Source organism: Bombina bombina, chromosome 8 (assembly GCF_027579735.1).
Source record: "Bombina bombina isolate aBomBom1 chromosome 8, aBomBom1.pri, whole genome shotgun sequence".
In the NCBI taxonomy this organism is placed as follows: domain Eukaryota; kingdom Metazoa; phylum Chordata; class Amphibia; order Anura; family Bombinatoridae; genus Bombina; species Bombina bombina.
The window spans coordinates 254,438,956-254,460,325 of NC_069506.1; the positions used below are offsets into that span (position 1 = coordinate 254,438,956).

At 42.4% G+C, this 21,370-nt stretch overlaps 1 protein-coding gene across 1 annotated transcript in view; it reads left to right on the forward strand.

Moving 5' to 3' along the window:
• Positions 1-14,914: 14,914 nt before the first annotated feature.
• LOC128639101 (phospholipase A2 inhibitor gamma subunit B) overlaps positions 14,915-21,370 on the forward strand; it is a 51,468-nt gene continuing 45,012 nt past the window's right edge. Inside the window, exon 1 of the mRNA XM_053691252.1 lies at positions 14,915-15,064. Within this exon, the coding sequence (XP_053547227.1) occupies positions 14,995-15,064 (70 nt within the window). The 5' untranslated portion in view covers positions 14,915-14,994. The remainder of the gene's footprint in view (positions 15,065-21,370) is intronic.

The window sequence follows — 21,370 nt, forward strand, 5'->3', positions numbered from 1 at the left end:
GTGTCAGGCTCCCAACATATACTGTGCCTACTTCCATCCTGAGTGCCACCACTCGTATCTGGTGTAACATTAGTTTAAATTGTTTAAAAAAAACTTTTACATCAGTCTGCTAGTGTTATTTAAATCGCAGTTGCCTGCCTGCCAGCGTGTGTGCCAGGCCCACTTTCCAACTAGTGCCACCAATCATATTTGTTATAACAGTAGTGTAAATATTTTAAATAAAAACTTTTTTGACTGTGAAACATCAGTCTGTTAGTGTAATCTAATTGTAGTTGCCTGCCTGCCAGCGTGTGTGCCAGGCCCACTTGCCAAGTTAGTGGCACCACTCATATTTGTTGTAACAGTAGTTTAAATATTTAAAATAAAAAAACTTTTTTGACTGTGAAACATCAGTCTGCTAGTGCAATTGAATTGCAGTTGCCTGCCTGCCAGCGTGTGTGCCAGGCCCACTTGCCAACTAGTGCCACCAATCATATTTGTTATAACAGTATTGTAAATATTTTTTAAAAAAACTTTTTTGACTGTGAAATATCAGTCAGCTAGTGTAATCTAATTGCAGTTGCCTGCCTGCCAGCGTGTGTGCCAGGCCCACTTGCCAACTAGTGCCACCAATCATATTTGTTATAACAGTAGTGTAAATAATAATAAAAAAATTTTTTGACTGTGAAACATCAGTCTGCTAGTGTAATCTAATTGAAGTTGCCTGCCTGCCAGCGTGTGTGCCAGGCCCACTTGCCAAGTTAGTGGCACCACTCATATTTGTTGTAACAGTAGTGTAAATATTTCCAAAAAAAACTTTTTTGACTGTGAAACATCAGTCAGCTAGTGCAATCTAATTGCAGTTGCCTGCCTGCCAGCGTGTTTGCCAGGCCCACTTGCCAACTAGTGCCACCACTCATATTTGTTATAACAGTAGTGTAAATATTTAATAAAAAAACTTTTTGGACTGTGAAACATCAGTCTGCTAGTGTAATCTAATTGAAGTTGCCTGCCTGCCAGTGTGTGTGCCAGGCCCACTTGCCAAGTTACTGGCACCACTCATATTTGTTGTAACAGTAGTGTAAATATTTTTAAAAAAAACTTTTTTGACTGTGAAACATCAGTCAGCTATTGCAATCTAATAGCAGTTGCCTGCCTGCCAGCGTGTTTGCCAGGCCCACTTGCCAACTAGTGCCACCACTCATATTTGTTATAACAGTAGTATAAATATTTATTTTAAAAACTTTTTGGACTGTGAAACATCAGTCTGCTATTGTAATCTAATTGAAGTTGCCTGCCTGCCAGCGTGTGTGCCAGGCCCACTTGCCAAGTTAGTGGCACCACTCATATTTGTTGTAACAGTAGTGTAAATATTTAAAAAAAATATAGTTTTTGACTGTGAAACATCAGTCAGCTAGTGCAATCTAATTGCAGTTTCCTGCCTGCCAGCGTGTGTGCCAGTCCCACTTGCCAACTAGTGCCACCACTCATATTTGTTATAACAGTAGTGTAAATATTTAATAAAAAAACTTTTTTGACTGTGAAACATCAGTCTGCTAGTGTAATCTAATTGCAGTTGCCTAAGGGGCAGTTTGCAGAGGCTTAGATACAAGATAATCACAGAGGTTAAAAGTATATTATTATAAATGTGTTAGTTATGCAAAACTGGGAAATGGGTAATAAAGGGATTATCTATCTTTTAAAACAATAAAAATTCTGGTGTAGACTGTACCTTTAAACGGGGAGTTTGGTCTGTCACTGTGAAGCGGGCGTAACCCTTACACTACATGATCGATACAACTTCAAACCTGATGTTTTAAAGCACGTTATTCCAATTCCAAACTATTTAGGAATGTTAGGTGATTTATGCCCTTTATGGCTTAAAACCAGACTCTGCATCAACTATGTAATTTTCCATGGGAGTTTTGCCATGGATCCCCCTCTGGCATGCCACAGTCCAGGTGTTAGTCCCCTTGAAACAACTTTTCCATCACAGTTGTGGCCAGAAAGAGTCCCTGTTGGTTTTAAAGTTCGCCTGCCTATTGAAGTCAATGGCGGTTCGCCCGGTTCGCGGTTCAAGAACAGTTGCGGAAGTTCGAGTCCGCCGTTCGCGAACCGAAATTTTTAGGTTCGCGACATCACTATTAGTTATTTGCGTTGTGGGGGGTTGGTGGTTTAGGAGTTAATAGGTTAATTAGGTTTATTGCGATGTGAGTGGTTTAATGGTTAATAGGTTAATTAGGTTTATTACGATGTGGGAGGTTGGCAGTTTAGGGGTTAATAGGTTAATTAGGTGTATTGTGATGTGGGGGGTTGGTGGTTTAGGGATTAATATTTTAATTATTTTATTTGCATTATACTTCGTGCGGGCACATAGTTTTTTTTATTATTTTGTGCGGGTGGTTACATGTTTTTTCGTTAATATTTTGTGCGGCCGGTGGAGTGTTTTTTTTCTTAATGCTCATTTGGCTATGCAGGTGGATTTTTTTGGCTGCGCACGCAGACAACATTTTTTTGGCTGCCTCACACAGCCAACATTCCTTTGAGGATGCGTACGCAACTGACGATTATAGTATAGATATGTACACATATGTATTTACAGACATATATACACATATAAACGTATGTACTCTCATAGAGACATATTGATAAGTACAATTCATTTAAAGAGAATGAAAACATGAAAAAGCATATTTATGCAATTTTAATTTTTAATAAAGTATTATACTGTGTATTTACTGTAAATATTTCCCATTTCAGTGTTCTGCACATAGCAGAATATGTTCTATGTATTTATAAATAGATATTCCTATATATAGGTCTGAGGAAGGGGTGAATACCCCGAAACATCAAAACCTAATAAAGTGTGCTGTGCTTTAAATCCAGTGAGTGCATATTATTATATATATATATATATATATATATATATATATATATATATATATATTTATATATATATCTGATTATAAGGTCTGATGAAGGGGTGAAAACCCCGAAACGTCACTGTCTGTTCCTCTCTGGCAGTTTAAAAACTCTGCTTCTTTGTAGGTGTAGGGGTCTCTTCAGTGTATCTATAAACACAATTGCAATACCAATTCACACTTCACACTATCGACCGGTTTTGCCCTTTCACAGGGCTTTTTCAAGATCATTGAAAAAGCCCTGTGAAAGGGCGAAACCAGTTTAAGAGTCCCCTACACCTACAAAGAAGCAGAGGTTGATACCACCCTGTGAATGAGACAAGAGATGTTTTGGGGCATTAAAACTTCTAAACGAAACAGAGGAATCACTGATTCTGATTAGTGATGTCCCGAATAGTTCGCCGGCGAATAGTTCCCGGCGAACATAGCTTGTTCGTGTTCGCAACGGCGGACGAACATATGCGATGTTCGATCAGCCCCCTATTCGTCATCATTGAGTAAACTTTGACCCTGTATCTCACAGTCTGCAGACACATTCCAGCCAATCAGCAGCAGACCCTCCCTCCCAGACCCTCCCAGCTCCTGGACAGCAGCCATTTTAGATTCATTCGGAAGCTGCTTTCTTAGTGAGAGGAGGGACAGTGTAGCTGCTGCTGATTTAATAGGGAAATTGATAGCTAGGCTAGTGTATTCAGTGTCCACTACAGTCCTGAAGGACTCATCTGATCTCTGCTGTAAGGACAGCAGCCCAAAAAGCCCTTTTTAGGGCTGCTTTTTTTTTTTCCTGTGTAATCTAATTGCAGTTGCCTGCCTGCCTGCCAGCGTGTGTGCCAGGCTCACAGCATATACTGTGCCCACTTGCCCAGTGCCACCACTCATATCTGGTGTAACATTAGTGTAAATTTAAAAAAAAAAAAAAAAATTTGACTGTGAAACATCAGTCTGCTTGTGTAATCTAATTGCAGTTGCCTGCCTGCCAGCGTGTGTGCCAGGCCCACTTGCCCACAGTGCCACCACTCATATCTGTTGTAACAGTAGTGTAAATTTAAAAAAAAAAAACTTTTTTGACTGTTAAACATCAGTCTGCTAGTGTAATCTAATTGCAGTTGCCTGCCTGCCAGCGTGTGTGCCAGGCTTACAGCGTATACTGTGCCCACTTGCCCAGTGCCACCACTCATATCTGGTGTAACATTAGTGTAAATTTAAAAAAAAAAAACTTTTTTGACTGTGAAACATCAGTCTGCTAGTGTAATCTAATTGCAGTTGCCTGCCTGCCAGCGTGTGTGCCAGACCCACTTTCCCAGTGCCACCACTCATATCTGGTGTAACAAACAGTAGTGTAAATTTAAAAAAAAACTTTTTTGACTGTGAAACATCAGTCTGCTAGTGTAATCTAATTGCAGTTGCCTGCCTGCCAGCGTGTGTGCCAGGCCCACTTGCCCAGTGCCACCACTCATATCTGGTGTAACAAACAGTAGTTTAAATTTTAAAAAAAAACTTTTTTGACTGTGAAACATCAGTCTGCTAGTGTAATCTAATTGCAGTTGCCTGCCTGCCTGCCAGCGTGTGTGCCAGGCCCACTTGCCCAGTGCCACCACTCATATCTGGTGTAACAGTAGTGTAAATTTAAAAAAAAAAACTTTTTTGACTGTGAAACATCAGTCTGCTAGTGTAATCTAATTGCAGTTGCCTGCTTGCCAGCGTGTGTGCAAGGCTCACAGCCTATACTGTGCCCACTTGCCCAGTGCCACCACTCATATCTGGTGTAACATTAGTGTAAATTTAAAAAAAAAAAACTTTTTTGACTGTGAAACATCAGTCTGCTTGTGTAATCTAATTGCAGTTACCTGCCTGCCAGCGTGTGTGCCAGGCCCACTTGCCCACAGTGCCACTACTCATATCTGTTGTAACAGTAGTGTAAATTTTTAAAAAAAAAACTTTTTTGACTGTTAAACATCAGTCTGCTAGTGTAATCTAATTGCAGTTGCCTGCCTGCCAGCGTGTGTGCCAGGCTCACAGCGTATACTGTGCCCACTTGCCCAGTGCCACCACTCATATCTGGTGTAACATTAGTGTAAATTTAAAAAAAAAACTTTTTTGACTGTGAAACATCAGTCTGCTTGTGTAATCTAATTGCAGTTGCCTGCCTGCCAGCGTGTGTGCCTGGCCCACTTGCCCACAGTGCCACCACTCATATCTGTTGTAACAGTAGTGTAAATTTAAAAAAAAAAAATTTTTTGACTGTTAAACATCAGTCTGCTAGTGTAATCTAATTGCAGTTGCCTGCCTGCCAGCGTGTGTGCCAGGCTCACAGCGTATACTGTGCCCACTTGTCCAGTGCCACCACTCATATATGGTGTAACATTAGTGTAAATTTAAAAAAAAATAACTTTTTTGACTGTGAAACATCAGTCTGCTTGTGTAATCTAATTGCAGTTGCCTGCCTGCCAGCGTGTGTGCCAGGCTCACAGCGTATACTGTGCCCACTTGCCTAGTGCCACAACTCATATCTGGTGTAACATTAGTGTAAATTTAAAAAAAAAAACTTTTTTGACTGTGAAACATCAGTCTGCTAGTGTAATCTAATTGCAGTTGCCTGCCTGCCAGCGTGTGTGCCAGACCCACTTTCCCAGTGCCACCACTCATATCTGGTATAACAAACAGTAGTGTAAATTTAAAAAAAAAAACTTTTTTGACTGTGAAACATCAGTCTGCTAGTGTAATCTAATTGCAGTTGCCTGCCTGCCAGCGTGTGTGCCAGGCCCACTTGCCCAGTGCCACCACTCATATCTGGTGTAACAAACAGTAGTGTAAATTTAAAAAAAAAACTTTTTTGACTCTGAAACATCAGTCTGCTAGTGTAATCTAATTGCAGTTGCCTGCCTGCCTGCCTGCCAGCGTGTGTGCCAGGCCCACTTGCCCAGTGCCACCACTCATATCTGGTGTAACAGTAGTGTAAATTTAAAAAAAAAAAACTTTTTTGACTGTAAAACATCAGTCTGCTAGTGTAATCTAATTGCAGTTGCCTGCCTGCCAGCGTGTGTGCCAGGCTCACAGCGTATACTGTGCCCACTTGCCTAGTGCACAACTCATATCTGGTGTAACATTAGTGTAAATTTAAAAAAAAAAAACTTTTTTGACTGTTAAACATCAGTCTGCTAGTGTAATCTAATTGCAGTTGCCTGCCTGCCAGCGTGTGTGCCAGGCTCACAGCGTATACTCTGCCCACTTGCCCAGTGCCACCACTCATATCTGGTGTAACATTAGTGTAAATTTTTAAAAAAATAACTTTTTTGACTGTGAAACATCAGTCTGCTTGTGTAATCTAATTGCAGTTGCCTGCCTGCCAGCGTGTGTGCCAGGCTCACAGCGTATACTGTGCCCACTTGCCTAGTGCCACAACTCATATCTGGTGTAACATTAGTGTAAATTTAAAAAAAAAAAACTTTTTTGACTGTGAAACATCAGTCTGCTAGTGTAATCTAATTGCAGTTGCCTGCCTGCCAGCGTGTGTGCCAGACCCACTTTCCCAGTGCCACCACTCATATCTGGTATAACAAACAGTAGTTTAAATTTAAAAAAAAAACTTTTTTGACTGTGAAACATCAGTCTGCTAGTGTAATCTAATTGCAGTTGCCTGCCTGCCAGCGTGTGTGCCAGGCCCACTTGCCAAGTGCCACCACTCATATCTGGTGTAACAAACAGTAGTGTAAATTTTAAAAAAAAACTTTTTTGACTCTGAAACATCAGTCTGCTAGTGTAATCTAATTGCAGTTGCCTGCCTGCCAGCGTGTGTGCCAGGCCCACTTGCCCAGTGCCACCACTCATATCTGTTGTAACAGTAGTGTAAATTAAAAAAAAAAACTTTTTTGACTGTGAAACATCAGTCTGCTAGTGTAATCTAATTGCAGTTGCCTGCCTGCCAGCATGTGTGCCAGGCCCACTTGCCCAGTGCCACCACTCATATCTGGTGTAACAGTAGTGTAAATATATAAAAAAAAAAAACTTTTTTGACTGTGAAACATCAGTCTGCTTTTGTAATCTAATTGCAGTTGCCTGCCAGCGTGTGTGCCAGGCTCACAGCGTATACTGTGCCCACTTGCTCAGTGCCACCACTCATATCTGTTGTAACAGTAGTGTAAATTTAAAAAAAAATAAAACTTTTTTGACTGTGAAAAATCAGTCTGCTAGTGTAATCTAATTGCAGTTGCCTGCCTGCCAGCGTGTGTGCCAGGCTCACAGCGTATACTGTGCCCACTTGCCCAGTGCCACCACTCATATCTGGTGTAACAGTAGTGTAAATTTAAAAAAAACAAAACTTTTTTGACTGTGAAACATCAGTCTGCTTGTGTAATCTAATTGCAGTTGCCTGCCTGCCAGCGTGTGTGCCAGGCTCACTTTCCCACAGTGCCACCACTCATATCTGTTTTAACAGTAGTGTAAATTTAAAAAAAACAAACTTTTTTGACTGTTAAACATCAGTCTGCTAGTGTAATCTAATTGCAGTTGCCTGCCTGCCAGCGTGTGTGCCAGGCTCACCGCGTATACTGTGCCCACTTGCCTAGTGCCACAACTCATATCTGGTGTAACATGAGTGTAAATTTAAAAAAAAAAACTTTTTTGACTGTGAAACATCAGTCTGCTAGTGTAATCTAATTGCAGTTGCCTGCCTGCCAGCGTGTGTGCCAGACCCACTTTCCCAGTGCCACCACTCATATCTGGTGTAACAAACAGTAGTGTAAATTTTAAAAAAAACTTTTTTGACTGTGAAACATCAGTCTGCTAGTGTAATCTAATTGCAGTTGCCTGCCTGCCAGCGTGTGTGCCAGGCCCACTTGCCCAGTGCCACCACTCATATCTGGTGTAACAAACAGTAGTGTAAATTTAAAAAAAAAACTTTTTTGACTGTGAAACATCAGTCTGCTAGTGTAATCTAATTGCAGTTGCCTGCCTGCCTGCCAGCGTGTGTGCCAGGCCCACTTGCCCAGTGCCACCACTCATATCTGGTGTAACAGTAGTGTAAATTTAAAAAAAAAAACTTTTTTGACTGTGAAACATCAGTCTGCTAGTGTAATCTAATTGCAGTTGCCTGCTTGCCAGCGTGTGTGCAAGGCTCACAGCCTATACTGTGCCCACTTGCCCAGTGCCACCACTCATATCTGGTGTAACATTAGTGTAAATTTAAAAAAAAAAAACTTTTTTGACTGTGAAACATCAGTCTGCTTGTGTAATCTAATTGCAGTTGCCTGCCTGCCAGCGTGTGTGCCAGGCTCACAGCGTATACTGTTCCCACTTGCCCAGTGCCACCACTCATATCTGTTGTAACAGTAGTGTAAATTTAAAAAAAAAAACTTTTTTGACTGTGAAACATCAGTCTGCTAGTGTAATCTAATTGCAGTTGCCTGCCTGCCAGAATGTGTGCCAGGCCCACTTGCCCAGTGCCACCACTCATATCTGGTGTAACAGTAGTGTAAATATATTTTAAAAAAAAACTTTTTTGACTGTGAAACATCAGTCTGCTTGTGTAATCTAATTGCAGTTGCCTGCCTGCCAGCGTGTGTGCCAGGCTCACAGCGTATACTGTGCCCACTTGCTCAGTGCCACCACTCATATCTGTTGTAACAGTAGTGTAAATTTTTAAAAAAAAAACTTTTTTGACTGTGAAAAATCAGTCTGCTAGTGTAATCTAATTGCAGTTGCCTGCCTGCCAGCGTGTGTGCCAGGCTCACAGCGTATACTGTGCCCACTTGCCCAGTGCCACCACTCATATCTGGTGTAACAGTAGTGTAAATTTAAAAAAAAAAACTTTTTTGACTGTGAAACATCAGTCTGCTTGTGTAATCTAATTGCAGTTGCCTGCCTGCCAGCGTGTGTGTCAGGCTCACAGCGTATACTGTGCCCACTTGCCCAGTGCCACCACTCATATCTTGTTTAATAGTAGTGTAAGTGTACATTTAAAACAAAAAAAACTTTTTGGACTGTGAAACATCAGTCTGCTTTTTTGTGTCAGGCTCACAGCATATACTGTGCCCACTTGCCCAGTGCCACCACTCATATCTTGTTTAATAGTAGTGTAAGTGTACATTTAAAACAAAAAAAACTTTTTGGACTGTGAAACATCAGTCTGCTTTTTTGTGTCAGGCTCACAGCATATACTGTGCCCACTTGCCCAGTGCCACCACTCATATCTTGTTTAATAGTAGTGTAAGTGTACATTTAAAAAAAAATGACAGGCAGAGGCAGGCCACCCCGCAGGTGCCGTCGTGGTCGTGGTGCTGTGATTCCCTTTGGCCCTAGAATAATGCCCAGTATTCAGAGACCACGTACCATGAACTCGAAAAGTTCTGAGGAGGACATAGTTGACTTTTTAACACAGGACACCCAATCTTCTATAGCTTCCGCTCCGAACCTTGACGCACCATCCTCCTCCAGCTTATCTACGGGCACCTCTCAAGTTACCACTCGCCCGCCTGCCGCCACCACCAACACTAGCACCACAGCCGCTTCACTTGATCTGGCAGAGGAGTTATTTACACATCATTTGGAAGAAATGAGTGATGCGCAACCATCATTGACAGAGGATGTAGATAACAGTGATATGTCTCAGTCAGGCAGCATTACAGACATGGACGTACGGTGTGATGATAATGATGTTGTACCCGCTGCTGCTTCCTTTGTTGATTTGTCAGATACAAGTGAAGCGGTTGATGATGACGATGCATCGGTGGATGTACCGTGGGTGCCCGCTAGAAGAGAAGAAGAACAGGGGGAAAGTTCAGATGGGGAGACAGAGAGGAGGAGGAGGAGGAGACGAGTTGGAAGCAGGGGGAGGTTGTCGCAAGGAGCTAGTGGCACAGTCAGACAGCATGCATCGGCACCCAGGGTCAGTCAGACAGCACGCCAATCAACGCATGCTGTTACCACCACCAGAATGCCGTCATCGCAGAGCTCAGCAGTGTGGCATTTTTTTTGTGTGTCTGCCTCTGACAACAGTGATGCCATTTGCAACCTGTGCCAAAAGAAACTGAGTCGTGGGAAGTCCAACACCCACCTAGGTTTCAACTGCTTTGCGAAGGCACATGATCGCACATCATGGGATCAACACATGAGTAGAAGCAGCACACAAACTCAAAGCCACCATCCTCCTCCTGATCCAGCATCTTCAGCCACGTCAACCACTGCTGTCCTCCTTGCCCCCTCTCAACCATCCGCCACTCCGTCTCTCTTCTGGAGCATTTCCTGCTCATCTGCCCACAGTCAGGTGTCTGTCAAGGACATGTTTGAGCGTAAGAAGCCAATGTCACAAAGTCACCCCCTTGCCCGGCGTCTGACAGCTGGCTTGTCTGAACTCTTAGCCTGCCAGCTTTTACCATACAAGCTGGTGGAGTCTGAGGCATTCCAAAAATGTGTAGCTATTGGGACACCGCAGTGGAAGGTACCCGGCCGAAATTTATTTTCACAAAAGGCAATCCCCAACCTGTACTCGATTGTGCGAAAGGAAGTAATGGCATGTCTGGCACACAGTGTTGGGGCAAGGGTCCATCTGACCACTGATAGCTGGTCTGCAAAGCATGGTCAGGGCAGGTATATCACTTACACTGCGCATTGGGTAAAACTGCTGACGGCTGACAACCATGGAATGCGTGGCTCTGCAGAGTTGGTGACACCGCCACGACTTGCAGGCAGGCCTGCTGCCACCTCCTCTACTCCTCCTACTCCATCCTCTTCCATAACCTCCTCGGCTGAGTCCTCTTCTGCTGCTGCGTCTTGCTCCACATCAACGGCACCCCCCAGCTCCCCAGGTACTATTCCACATCCCGGATACGGCAGTGTCACGCCGTCTTGGGGTTGACTTGCCTGAAAGCAGAGAGTCACACCGGACCAGCACTCCTGTCCGCCCTGAACGCACAGGTGGATCAGTGGCTGACTCCGCACCAACTGGAGATCGGCAAAGTGGTTTCTGACAACGGAAGTAATTTGGTGGCGGCATTGAAATTGGGCAAGTTGACACATGTGCCGTGCATGGCACATGTGTGTAATCTGATCGTACAACGCTTTGTGCATAAGTACCCAGGCTTACAGGATGTCCTGAAGCAGGCCAGGAAGGTGTGTGGCCATTTCAAGCGTTCCTACACGGCCATGGCGCACTTTTCTGATATCCAGCGGCGAAACAACATGCCAATGAGGCGCTTGATTTGCGACAGCCCGACACATTGGAATTCAACACTCCTAATGTTCGACCGCCTGATCCAACAAGAAAAAGCCGTTAACGAGTATTTGTATGACCGGGGTGCTAGGACAGCCTCTTCGGAGCTGGGAATTTTTTTGCCACATTACTGGGTGCTCATGCGCAATGCCTGTAGGCTCATGCGTCCTTTTGAGGAGGTGACAAAACTAGTCAATCGCACCGAAGGCACCATCAGCGACATCATATCATTTGTTTTCTTCCTGGAGCGTGTCCTGCGAAGAGTGCTGGATCAGGCCGTAGATGAGCGTGAAGAGGAAGAGGAAGAGTTGTGGTCACCATCACCAACAGAAACAGCCTTATCAGCATCACTTGCTGGACCTGCGGCAACGCTGGAAGAGGATTGTGAGGAAGAGGAGTCAGAGGAGGAATGTGGCTTTGAGGAGGAGGAGGAAGACCAACCACAACAGGCATCCCAGGGTGCTCGTTGTCACCTATCTGGTACCCGTGGTGTTGTACGTGGCTGGGGGGAAGAAGATACCTTCAGTGAGATCACTGAGGACGAGGAATGGGACATGAGTAGCTCGGCATCCAACCTTGTGCAAATGAGGTCTTTCATGCTGTCGTGCCTGTTGAGGGACCCTCATATAAAAAAGCTGAAGGAGAACAACCTGTACTGGGTGTCCACGCTACTAGACCCCCGGTATAAGCATAAAGTGCCTGAAATGTTACCGAATTACCGCAAGTCGGAAAGGATGCAGCAGTTCCAAAATAAATTAAAAAGTATGCTTTACACACCGTATAAGGGTGATGTCACAGCACAACGGGAATCTAACAGGGGAAGAGGTGAAAGTAATCCTCCGACTCCCACGACCACGCCGGCAAGGACAGGACGCTTTACAGACGTCTTGTTGATGGAGGACATGCGGAGCTTATTAAGTCCTATGCATCGCCACAACCCTTCGGGGTCCACCCTCAGAGAACGACTCGACCGACAGGTAGCAGACTACCTCGCCTTAACTGCAGATCTTGACACTCTGAGGAGCGATGAACCCCTTGACTACTGCGTGTGCAGGCTTGACCTGTGGCCTGAGCTATCCCAATTTGTGATAGAACTTCTGGCCTGCCCTGCTTCAAGTGTCCTGTCAGAAAGGACCTTCAGTGCAGCAGGAGGTATTGTCACTGAGAAGAGAAGTCGCCTAGGTCAAAAAAGTCTAGATTACCTCACCTTTATTAAGATGAATGAGGGATGGATCCCGAAGGGACTGACATTGGGCGATAAATTAGAGTAAAAAAGGCCTGATGAGATGAGCTGCCTTGGGCTAAAAATGGTCCACACACTGCTGTATTTTATCTTTGAATGCCGGATGACTTGCGTGACTTATCCGCCACCAACTAGGGTTCAAGCCGCAATGTTTTAGGGCACTTTCTGCCTGGGAAACAAACATCAATTTTTATGGCCGCTGCTACAGCAGCGGCTGCAACAATACCTAATTTTTCAGGCATGTGTACAATACATGCCAAATTTTTCTGGCCTCTGGTGCTGCACTGTGGCTTCAAAAACCACACCACTCATATCTGGTGGCACAGTAGATTGCACACGCAGTGCCCCAAATTTGAAGTAGGAGGACCGACCAAGCATCTTTTTCCATCTCCTGGTTCCTGAAATCCATGCCATATACACGTCCCCTGATAGGGGGCTTAACAGGTATTAAACTGATCAGAATAGTACTACTGAACACACCACTCATATCTGGTGGCACAGTAGATTGCACGCGCAGTGCCCCAAATTTGAAGTAGGTGGACTGACCAAGCATCTTTTTCCATCTCCCGGTTCCTAAAATCCATGCCATATACACGTCCCCTGGCGCCGCAACTGCCTCTGGGAACCTTACCATGGGTCCCAAACCGCACGTCTTGTAATTCTCTGTCTGGGAAATCATCTATCTATCAAATCTATCTATTTATCTATCAAATCTATCTATCTATCGTATCTATCAAATGTATATTGCATCTATTGATCTATCTATCTAATCTATGTATCTATCTATCAAATCTATCTATCTCGTGGCCGGACTGTTTTGTGACAGCCACTTGTGTTTCGGCCAAATGTCCGTCGGACAAATGTCCGTCAGCCAAATGTCCGTCGGCTAAAAGTCCGGCCACAATTGCACGCGCAGTGCCCCAAATTTGAAGTAGGAGGACCGACCAAGCATCTTTTTCCATCTCCAGGTTCCTAAAATCCATGCCATATACACCTCCCCCGATAGGGGGAGTAACAGGTATTAAACTGATCAGAATAGTACTACTTAACACACCACTCATATCTGGTGGCACAGTAGATTGCACGCGCAGTGCCCCAAATTTGAAGTAGGAGGACCGACCAAGCATCTTTTTCCATCTCCCGGTTCCTAAAATCCATGCCATATACACGTCCCCTGGCGCCGCAACTTCCTCTGGGAACCTTACCATGGGTCACAGACCGCACGTCTTGTAATTCTCTGTCTGGGAAATTATCTATCTATCTATCTATCAAATCTATCTATTTATCTATCAAATCTATCTATCTATCTATCGTATCTATCAAATGTATATTGCATCTATTGATCTATCTATCTAATCTATGTATCTATGTATCTATCAAATCTATCTATCTCGTGGTTGTGCAAATGGACTGTTTGCGGTTGTTTGCAGTGCGTTAAACGGGGAGTTTGGTCTGTCACTGTGAAGCGGGCGTAACCCTTACACTACCTGATCGATACAACATCATACCTGATGTTTTAAAGCACGTTATTCCAAACAATTTAGGAATGTTAGGTGATTTATGCCCTTTATGGATTAAAACCAGACTCTACATCAACTATGTAATTTTACGTGGGAGTTTTGCCATGGATCCCCCTCCGGCATGCCACAGTCCAGGTGTTAGTCCCCTTGAAACAACTTTTCCATCACTATTGTGGCCAGAAAGAGTCCCTGTGGGTTTTAAAATTTGCCTGCCTATTGAAGTCAATGGCGGTTCGCCCGGTTCGCCCGTTCGCGAACAGTTGCGGACGTTCGCGTTCGCTGTTCGCGAACGGAAAATTTTCAGTTCGCTACATCACTAATTCTGATAAGCAGGCTTTTTAAATTGTCAGAGAGGAACCAGCAAAAGGACACCAAAGTTACTTTGAGGACTCCGTTAACACATTAAAGTGTGTTGAAGACTTGGGATCTACACAATTTTTTAACCATTTTGGGGTTGCAATATCTGTATTTGTTCCAATATTAAGATAACCAAACCAGAGTACTAAATAGAATACTTGTATATCTCTGCAGGATTCCCCAAGCTTTTTTAGGGCATGTATACCTACTTTTTTTACCTACTTTGAACTCAGGGATTTTTGATAGAGGGAATCCCATTATACCAAGAAGAGGGGTGAGGGTCCTAGCGCTGGTCTATGCCCTTTTCTTACACACATTAATGACAAGAGGCATATATGTTCAGCCACCAATCAGCAGCAAGCTCACAGCAGCTGAGCCTACCTGTGTATGCTTTCAACAATGGATACCAAGAGAACTAAGCAAATTAGACAATAGAAGTCAATTGGAAAGTTGGTTAAAATGTATGTTCTTTCTGAATCATGAAAGAAAAATTATGGGTTTCAAGTCCCTTTATTTTTTATCCAATAAAAAAAGCTCATTGAGCAGATTGAACTGCACTGCAATGTTTTATATCCCTTGTCTAAAGAATGTCTCATTAAAATTCATGAACAAATTAACACCTTTCTCTTTATGATAAAATACATTTGGTTGTTCCTCTTTTCTCTCCTCTGCTATACGTTAACACTGTAGTATAAAATGTCTGTGTACCACTTTATTGTAACATAACTGATTCAGAGAACAGACTGTCATTCTCAACCCAAAACGTACATGAAGTCTGTTGTCATCATGAGAAACTTTCTCAGCCTCACCTTTATCCTGTTAGCTCTCACACCTTCAGGTAAGTGGTTTTACTTATTTGTGACACATTGTCTAAAGAGTTGTTAGCACTTTTAAATAACTTCACTATTTGTGAAAGGTTGACGAGGTTCATGGGTGTTGAGGGATGTAAATACCCTGCAATGATGTGCCAAAATGAATTCAAATGTTTAAACTTTTTATGAGGAAATATAAATATGTGATGTGTAGGAAGGAAATGTATGAAATAATAGGATACAGGAATTAAAATTTAAGATGCTTTTTCAAAAACCTGTTTTTTTTTTGTATTAAATGAAATAATTATAAATAAATAAAGTTTTATATTTTTGTTTGTATATAGTATAAGGTAGCACTGAGCTGCTGAAGAAGAGATGAGGAATAGCACTCAATTAGTTTCAATGAGGTGGTTACAGTAAAACACTTGTACCAGTTGTTGACAGTTTACTTAAAGGGATAGCAAGATCAAAACTGAAATGTGCATGGGTGCATTTGAATTTTAAATAGAAAACAATTTGCAATATACTTCCATTAGCAAATATGCTTCCGTAAAAGTGATTACTATTTTTCATCAGCATATGCAAATATGCTTTGAGAGCCCTGTGCACCAGTATTCAAACACAACACCATCTCAGAGAGAAGTGGCACATATGACACAAATTAAGTCTTCACCAACAAGCAGGCATGGTGTTTGAAACTGGATCCTCTGGTCCCTCCTAGCATATGTGCATATGCCGCTGAAATAGTAATAACTTTTACTAGAAGCATTTTTGTTAATGGAAGTATATTACAAAAAAAATCCACATTTTATTTTTCACCTTCATATTCATAATACATTAATGGTTCTTTTAATTAAATAAATCATATAAAGATAGTATATTTTGATAGTGCAAAGGTGATGACGTTGCTCCAGCCCAGGAGGTGTGTATGCTATAGTCCAATCCAAGCCAATGATTTTCGGCAAGCTGAAACGTGCACTGATGGCACGGTGCCAGCCAAAAAAATGAGCCGAGCCAGCCCCAAAATGTAACAAAAATGAAGAGGCAGCACTCCAACAATCCTTATAAGTAAAAATGTAAATGCTTTATTTAATAACGTTAAAAGCATGCACAACACAGCAATCACAATGAGAGGAGGAGGCGGAGGCCTGACATGTTTCGTGCCGTGCGGCACTTTATCATTGTTGGAGTGCTGCCTCTTTATTTTTATAGTTTATTTTGAACTTGGGATGTTCTAAATTGATTTAAATGTGCAGATAAAATACTATTGCATTTGTTACTGCCTACACGGAAAAGTATTACGCAACAAGATTAGAACCATTTCCAATATGTGGCTGCTATGCAATGTGTTGAACATTCTGGCAGCCAATAGGTTAACAATTACAATTAACAAAAGTTGTGCATATATTTTGATTTTTGTTTTTCTTAATTAAACAGATCTATGAGCCATGGAATCAATAATGTAACAAAATATGGGTTGGGGTTACTGCCAGATAATTACTATAGTATAATATCAGTTATAAAGGGTTCTTAAACACAAATTGTAAACTAAATAATTATGAAACTTAATTTAAAAGAATAATTTTGCAATGAAAACTGCAGCTTTTTTTCCCCAGAACAAATAAACCCTCGCTAACCAATCACAAACTAATATTCAGATATAGCACAAACTCTGTTTGCACATGTGCAGACTGGGGTAGCCTGCCCTCTCTCTTAAGGAAGTTTAGCACCAATTCAATTTAGGAATGATTTTCTTATCGTGATTGTTAATGGAAAACTGATAATCCACTTTTTAAAAGCATGTGAAACCATAGAAGTTTACGGCTAGATTTGGAGTTTTGTCGGTAAGGACCCGCGTAGCTAACGCCGGCTTTTTTCTGGCCGCACCATAAAATTAACTCTGGTATTGAGAGTCCAAAAAAATGCTGCGTTAGGCTCCAAAAAAGGAGCGTAGAGCATTTTTACCGCAAATGCAACTCTCGATACCAGAGTTGTTCCGATCAGCCAATAGAATGCGAGCTCAATCTGATTGGCTGATTGGATCAGCCAATCGGATTGATCTTGATTCTGATTGGCTGATTCCATCAGCCAATCAGAATATTCCTACCTTAATTCCGATTGGCTGATAGAATCCTATCAGCCAATCGGAATTCGAGGGACGCCATCTTGGATGACGTCATTTAAAGGAACCGTCATTCGTCGTTCAGTCGTCGGGCCGGATGGATGTTCCGCGTAGGAGGTCTTCAGGATGCTGCCGCTTCGCTCCGGATGGAAGACCATAGAAGATGCCGCCTGGATGAAGACTTCAATCAGATGGAAGACCTCTTCTGCCCCGCTTGGATGAAGACTTCGACCAGATCATGGACCTCTTCAGCCCCCCGCTTGGGCTTGGATCAGGACATCGGAGGAGCTCTTCTGGACCGATCGGAGAACCTGGCAGGGTGAAGACAAGGTAGGAAGATCTTCAGGGGCTTAGTGTTAGGTTTATTTAAGGGGGGTTTGGGTTAGATTAGGGGTATGTGGGTGGTGGGTTGTAATGTTGGGGGGGGGTATTGTATGTTTTTTTTTTACAGGCAAAAGAGCTGAACTTCTTGGGGCATGCCCCGCAAAGGGCCCTGTTCAGGGCTGGTAAGGTAAAAGAGCTTTTAATTTAGTAATTTAGAATAGGGTAGGGCATTTTTTTATTTTGGGGGGCTTTGTTATTTTATTAGGGGGCTTAGAGTAGGTGTAATTAGTTTAAAATTGTTTTATTTTTTGTAACTTAGTTCTTTTTTATTTTTTGTACTTTAGTTAGTTTATTTCATTGTAGTTATTTGTAGATATTGTATTTAATTAATTTATTGATAGTGTAGTGTTAGGTTTAATTGTAGGTAATTGTAGGAATTGTATTTAATTAATTTAATGATAGTATAGTGTTAGGTTTAATTAGAACTTAGGTTAGGATTTATTTTACAGGTGATTTTGTAATTATTTTAACTAGGTAACTATTAAATAGTTCTTAACTATTTAATAGCTATTGTACCTGGTTAAAATAAATACAAAGTTGCCTGTAAAATAAATATTAATCCTAAAATAGCTACAATGTAATTATAATTTATATTGTAGCTATATTAGGATTTATTTTACAGGTAAGTATTTATCTTTAAATAGGAATAATTTATTTAGAGTTAATTAATTTCGTTAGATTTAAATTATATTTAATTTAGGGGGGTGTTAGTGTTAGGGTTAGACTTAGCTTTAGGGGTTAATCCATTTATTACAGTAGCGGTGAGCTCCGGTCGGCAGATTAGGGGTTAATAATTGAAGTTAGGTGTCGGCGATGTTAGGGAGGGCAGATTAGGGGTTAATACTATTTATTATAGGGTTAGTGAGGCGGATTAGGGGTTAATACATTTATTATAGTAGCGGTGCGGTCCGCTCGGCAGATTAGGGGTTAATAAGTGTAGGCAGGTGGAGGCGACGTTGAGGGGGGGAGATTAGGGGTTAATAAATATAATATAGGGGTCGGCGGTGTTAGGGGCAGCAGATTAGGGGTACATAGCTATAATGTAGGTGGCGGCGCTTTGCGGTCGGCAGATTAGGGGTTAATTATTGTAGGTAGCTGGCGGCGACGTTGTGGGGGGCAGATTAGGGGTTAATAAATATAATATAGGGGTCGGCGGTGTTAGGGGCAGCAGATTAGGGGTACATAAGGATAACGTAGTTGGCGGTCGGCAGATTAGGGGTTAAAAAAAAATAATCGAGTGGCGGCGATGTGGGGGGACCTCGGTTTAGGGGTACATAGGTAGTTTATGGGTGTTAGTGTACTTTAGGGTACAGTAGTTAAGAGCTTTATAAACCGGCGTTAGCCCAGAAAGCTCTTAACTACTGACTTTTTTCTGCGGCTGGAGTTTTGTCGTTAGAGTTCTAACGCTCACTTCAGAAACGACTCTAAATACCGGAGTTAGAAAGATCCCATTGAAAAGATAGGATACGCAATTGACGTAAGGGGATCTGCGGTATGGAAAAGTCGCGGCTGAAAAGTGAGCGTTAGACCCTATTTTCAGTGACTCCAAATACCGGCGGTAGCCTAAAACCAGCGTTAGGAGCCTCTAACGCTGGTTTTCACGGCTACCGCCAAACTCTAAATCTAGCCGTTAGAGAGGGAGGGAAAAGTAAACAAATGTTCACATAAATTGCCTAAAAGTATTAACCCAAACTTACCTGGGAGAGAAAGCAAAAAAGCACACATTTTAAATGTTTTTTTACAACAAAAGGCTAGAAAATTAATAATGAATGTTTCTTGCAATAATGCTTCACTTGCAATAATGAAACATTTTATGCGTTGTGGAAATGTCAAGTTCAATGGCCCTATGAATGGTAGGACTTCATCCCTTCAATTGTGGAGTATTTTAAAATAGATGGTAAAAGAGTAGTAAAGGCCTCATAAAGGCCTTTAAATATCAGTCTCTTGGTGTCCTTTGTTGAAGGAGCAGTCATGCACTACTGAGAGCTAGCTGAACACATCAGGGGGTCGATCCGATAAAAATCGTCGCCCGCAAAAGCCGGCGACGCCAATAATTGCGCGGATTTGGTATCCTATATACGGCGTAAGCTAGAAGTTACGCGCGTAGATTTCTGGCGTCGCCCGTAGTTTTTTGGCCCATAGACTGACATACAAAACACGCGCAATTTGCTATCCAATATACGGCGTAAGGACTTACGCACGCAGATTTTACAAAATCTACTCCATTCTCAGCTCGCCACAAATTGAAGGCGCAGGTACCCTTGCACTGACTTAGAAACCAACGTAACTCTCAGAAGGCATAACAAATGCATGCCTAACAATATACATAGCAGCAGCTTGTTCACAAATAGTTAACCTCTTAAAAGCATTTATTATTCCTGCCCCTGCAAGTGTGTCAAACCAATCACAAACAGCACAACCTCTCACCTGCAGCCTTAAAACACCTGCAAATGCACACCCTCATTAGCCACCATGTTTCCCTTGCAGTATATTGCATTTAGAGTCAGACAGCGTCGTGGGGCACAAGGGGTGCTGGAACCCCTACAAGCCCCTGTTTTGGATGGTATCCCTGCTGCTGAGGTCCCTGGTCATGGTGCTGTAGCTGTCCCTGCTCCAGCTGCTGCTGCTGCCCTCCCTGCTCCTCCTGCTGTTGTCCCTGTTCCTGGTGCTCCCCATGCTGCTGTTGCTGCAGCTGCCCATAGGCCAGCAGGGCCTATAAGACGAAGGCATCAGCAGAGGGGAAGAGCACCAAGGGTACACAGGGTTAGGGTCACCCTGTTTGGGATGACAGAAGTGGAGGTCAGGGAAAAATATCGCTTGACATCTGCAAGCCTCATTAACCTATATGAGGTGTTGAAGGATGAAATTGACCCTCAAGGGTATAGGAACCGAGCTCTGACTGGTATGCAGAAGCTGTTGTGTGTTGTACACTTCCTGGCAACTGGCTCATACCAGTCAACAGAGGGGCTTGTGTCTGGCCTAGCGCAGTCTACCTTCTCCAGGATTCTAGGGGAGGTTCTGACTGCTCTAGATAACCAGACACAACGATACATTCATTTCCCCCATACCCCCCAGGAATGGAACCGTCTTAAACAAGGCTTCTATCGACTGGGGGGTATTCCTAATGTCATGGGGGCAATTGATTGCACACATGTGCGTATTGTGGCCCCACATGAGGAGACAATCCTCTATATTAACAGGAAAGGGTTTCACTCATTGAATTGCCAGATGGTCTGCGATACCAATCTGAAATTCTTACATGTATATGCAGGCTTCCCAGGGAGTGCACATGATTCCTACATCCTGCGCCAGACCTCCTTATTCAATATGTTTGAAAATGGAACACTTTCGGGAGGATGGCTACTTGGTGAGTACCTTCATTCTGTCTGTATATTTCTAATAAAGGGACACTAAACACATATTTTCATCTCATGTTTCAGATAGAGAATACAATGTTAAACAGCATTACAATTCACTTCTCTTATATCATTTTATTCATTCTTTATATATCTTATTTTTTAAAATTTCTAATTCACATATATGAGCCAATCATATGAGGCTTCTATGTGCAGCCACCAATCAGCAGCTATTGAGCATATCTAATATGCTTGTCATCAAAAGTTATCTATAGAATGGAGAAAATGATCTAATCGAAGTTAATTATCAAGCTGCTAACAATTGCAGGTTCTTATTAAATGGACAGTCTAGTATAAATTGCACTTCCATTATTCAGATAGGCCTTTTAATTTTAATAAACTATCCTGATTACTTCCATTAATGTTTTTATTAAATCTATCTTTTATATGTGATTCATGTTGTGTCCCTT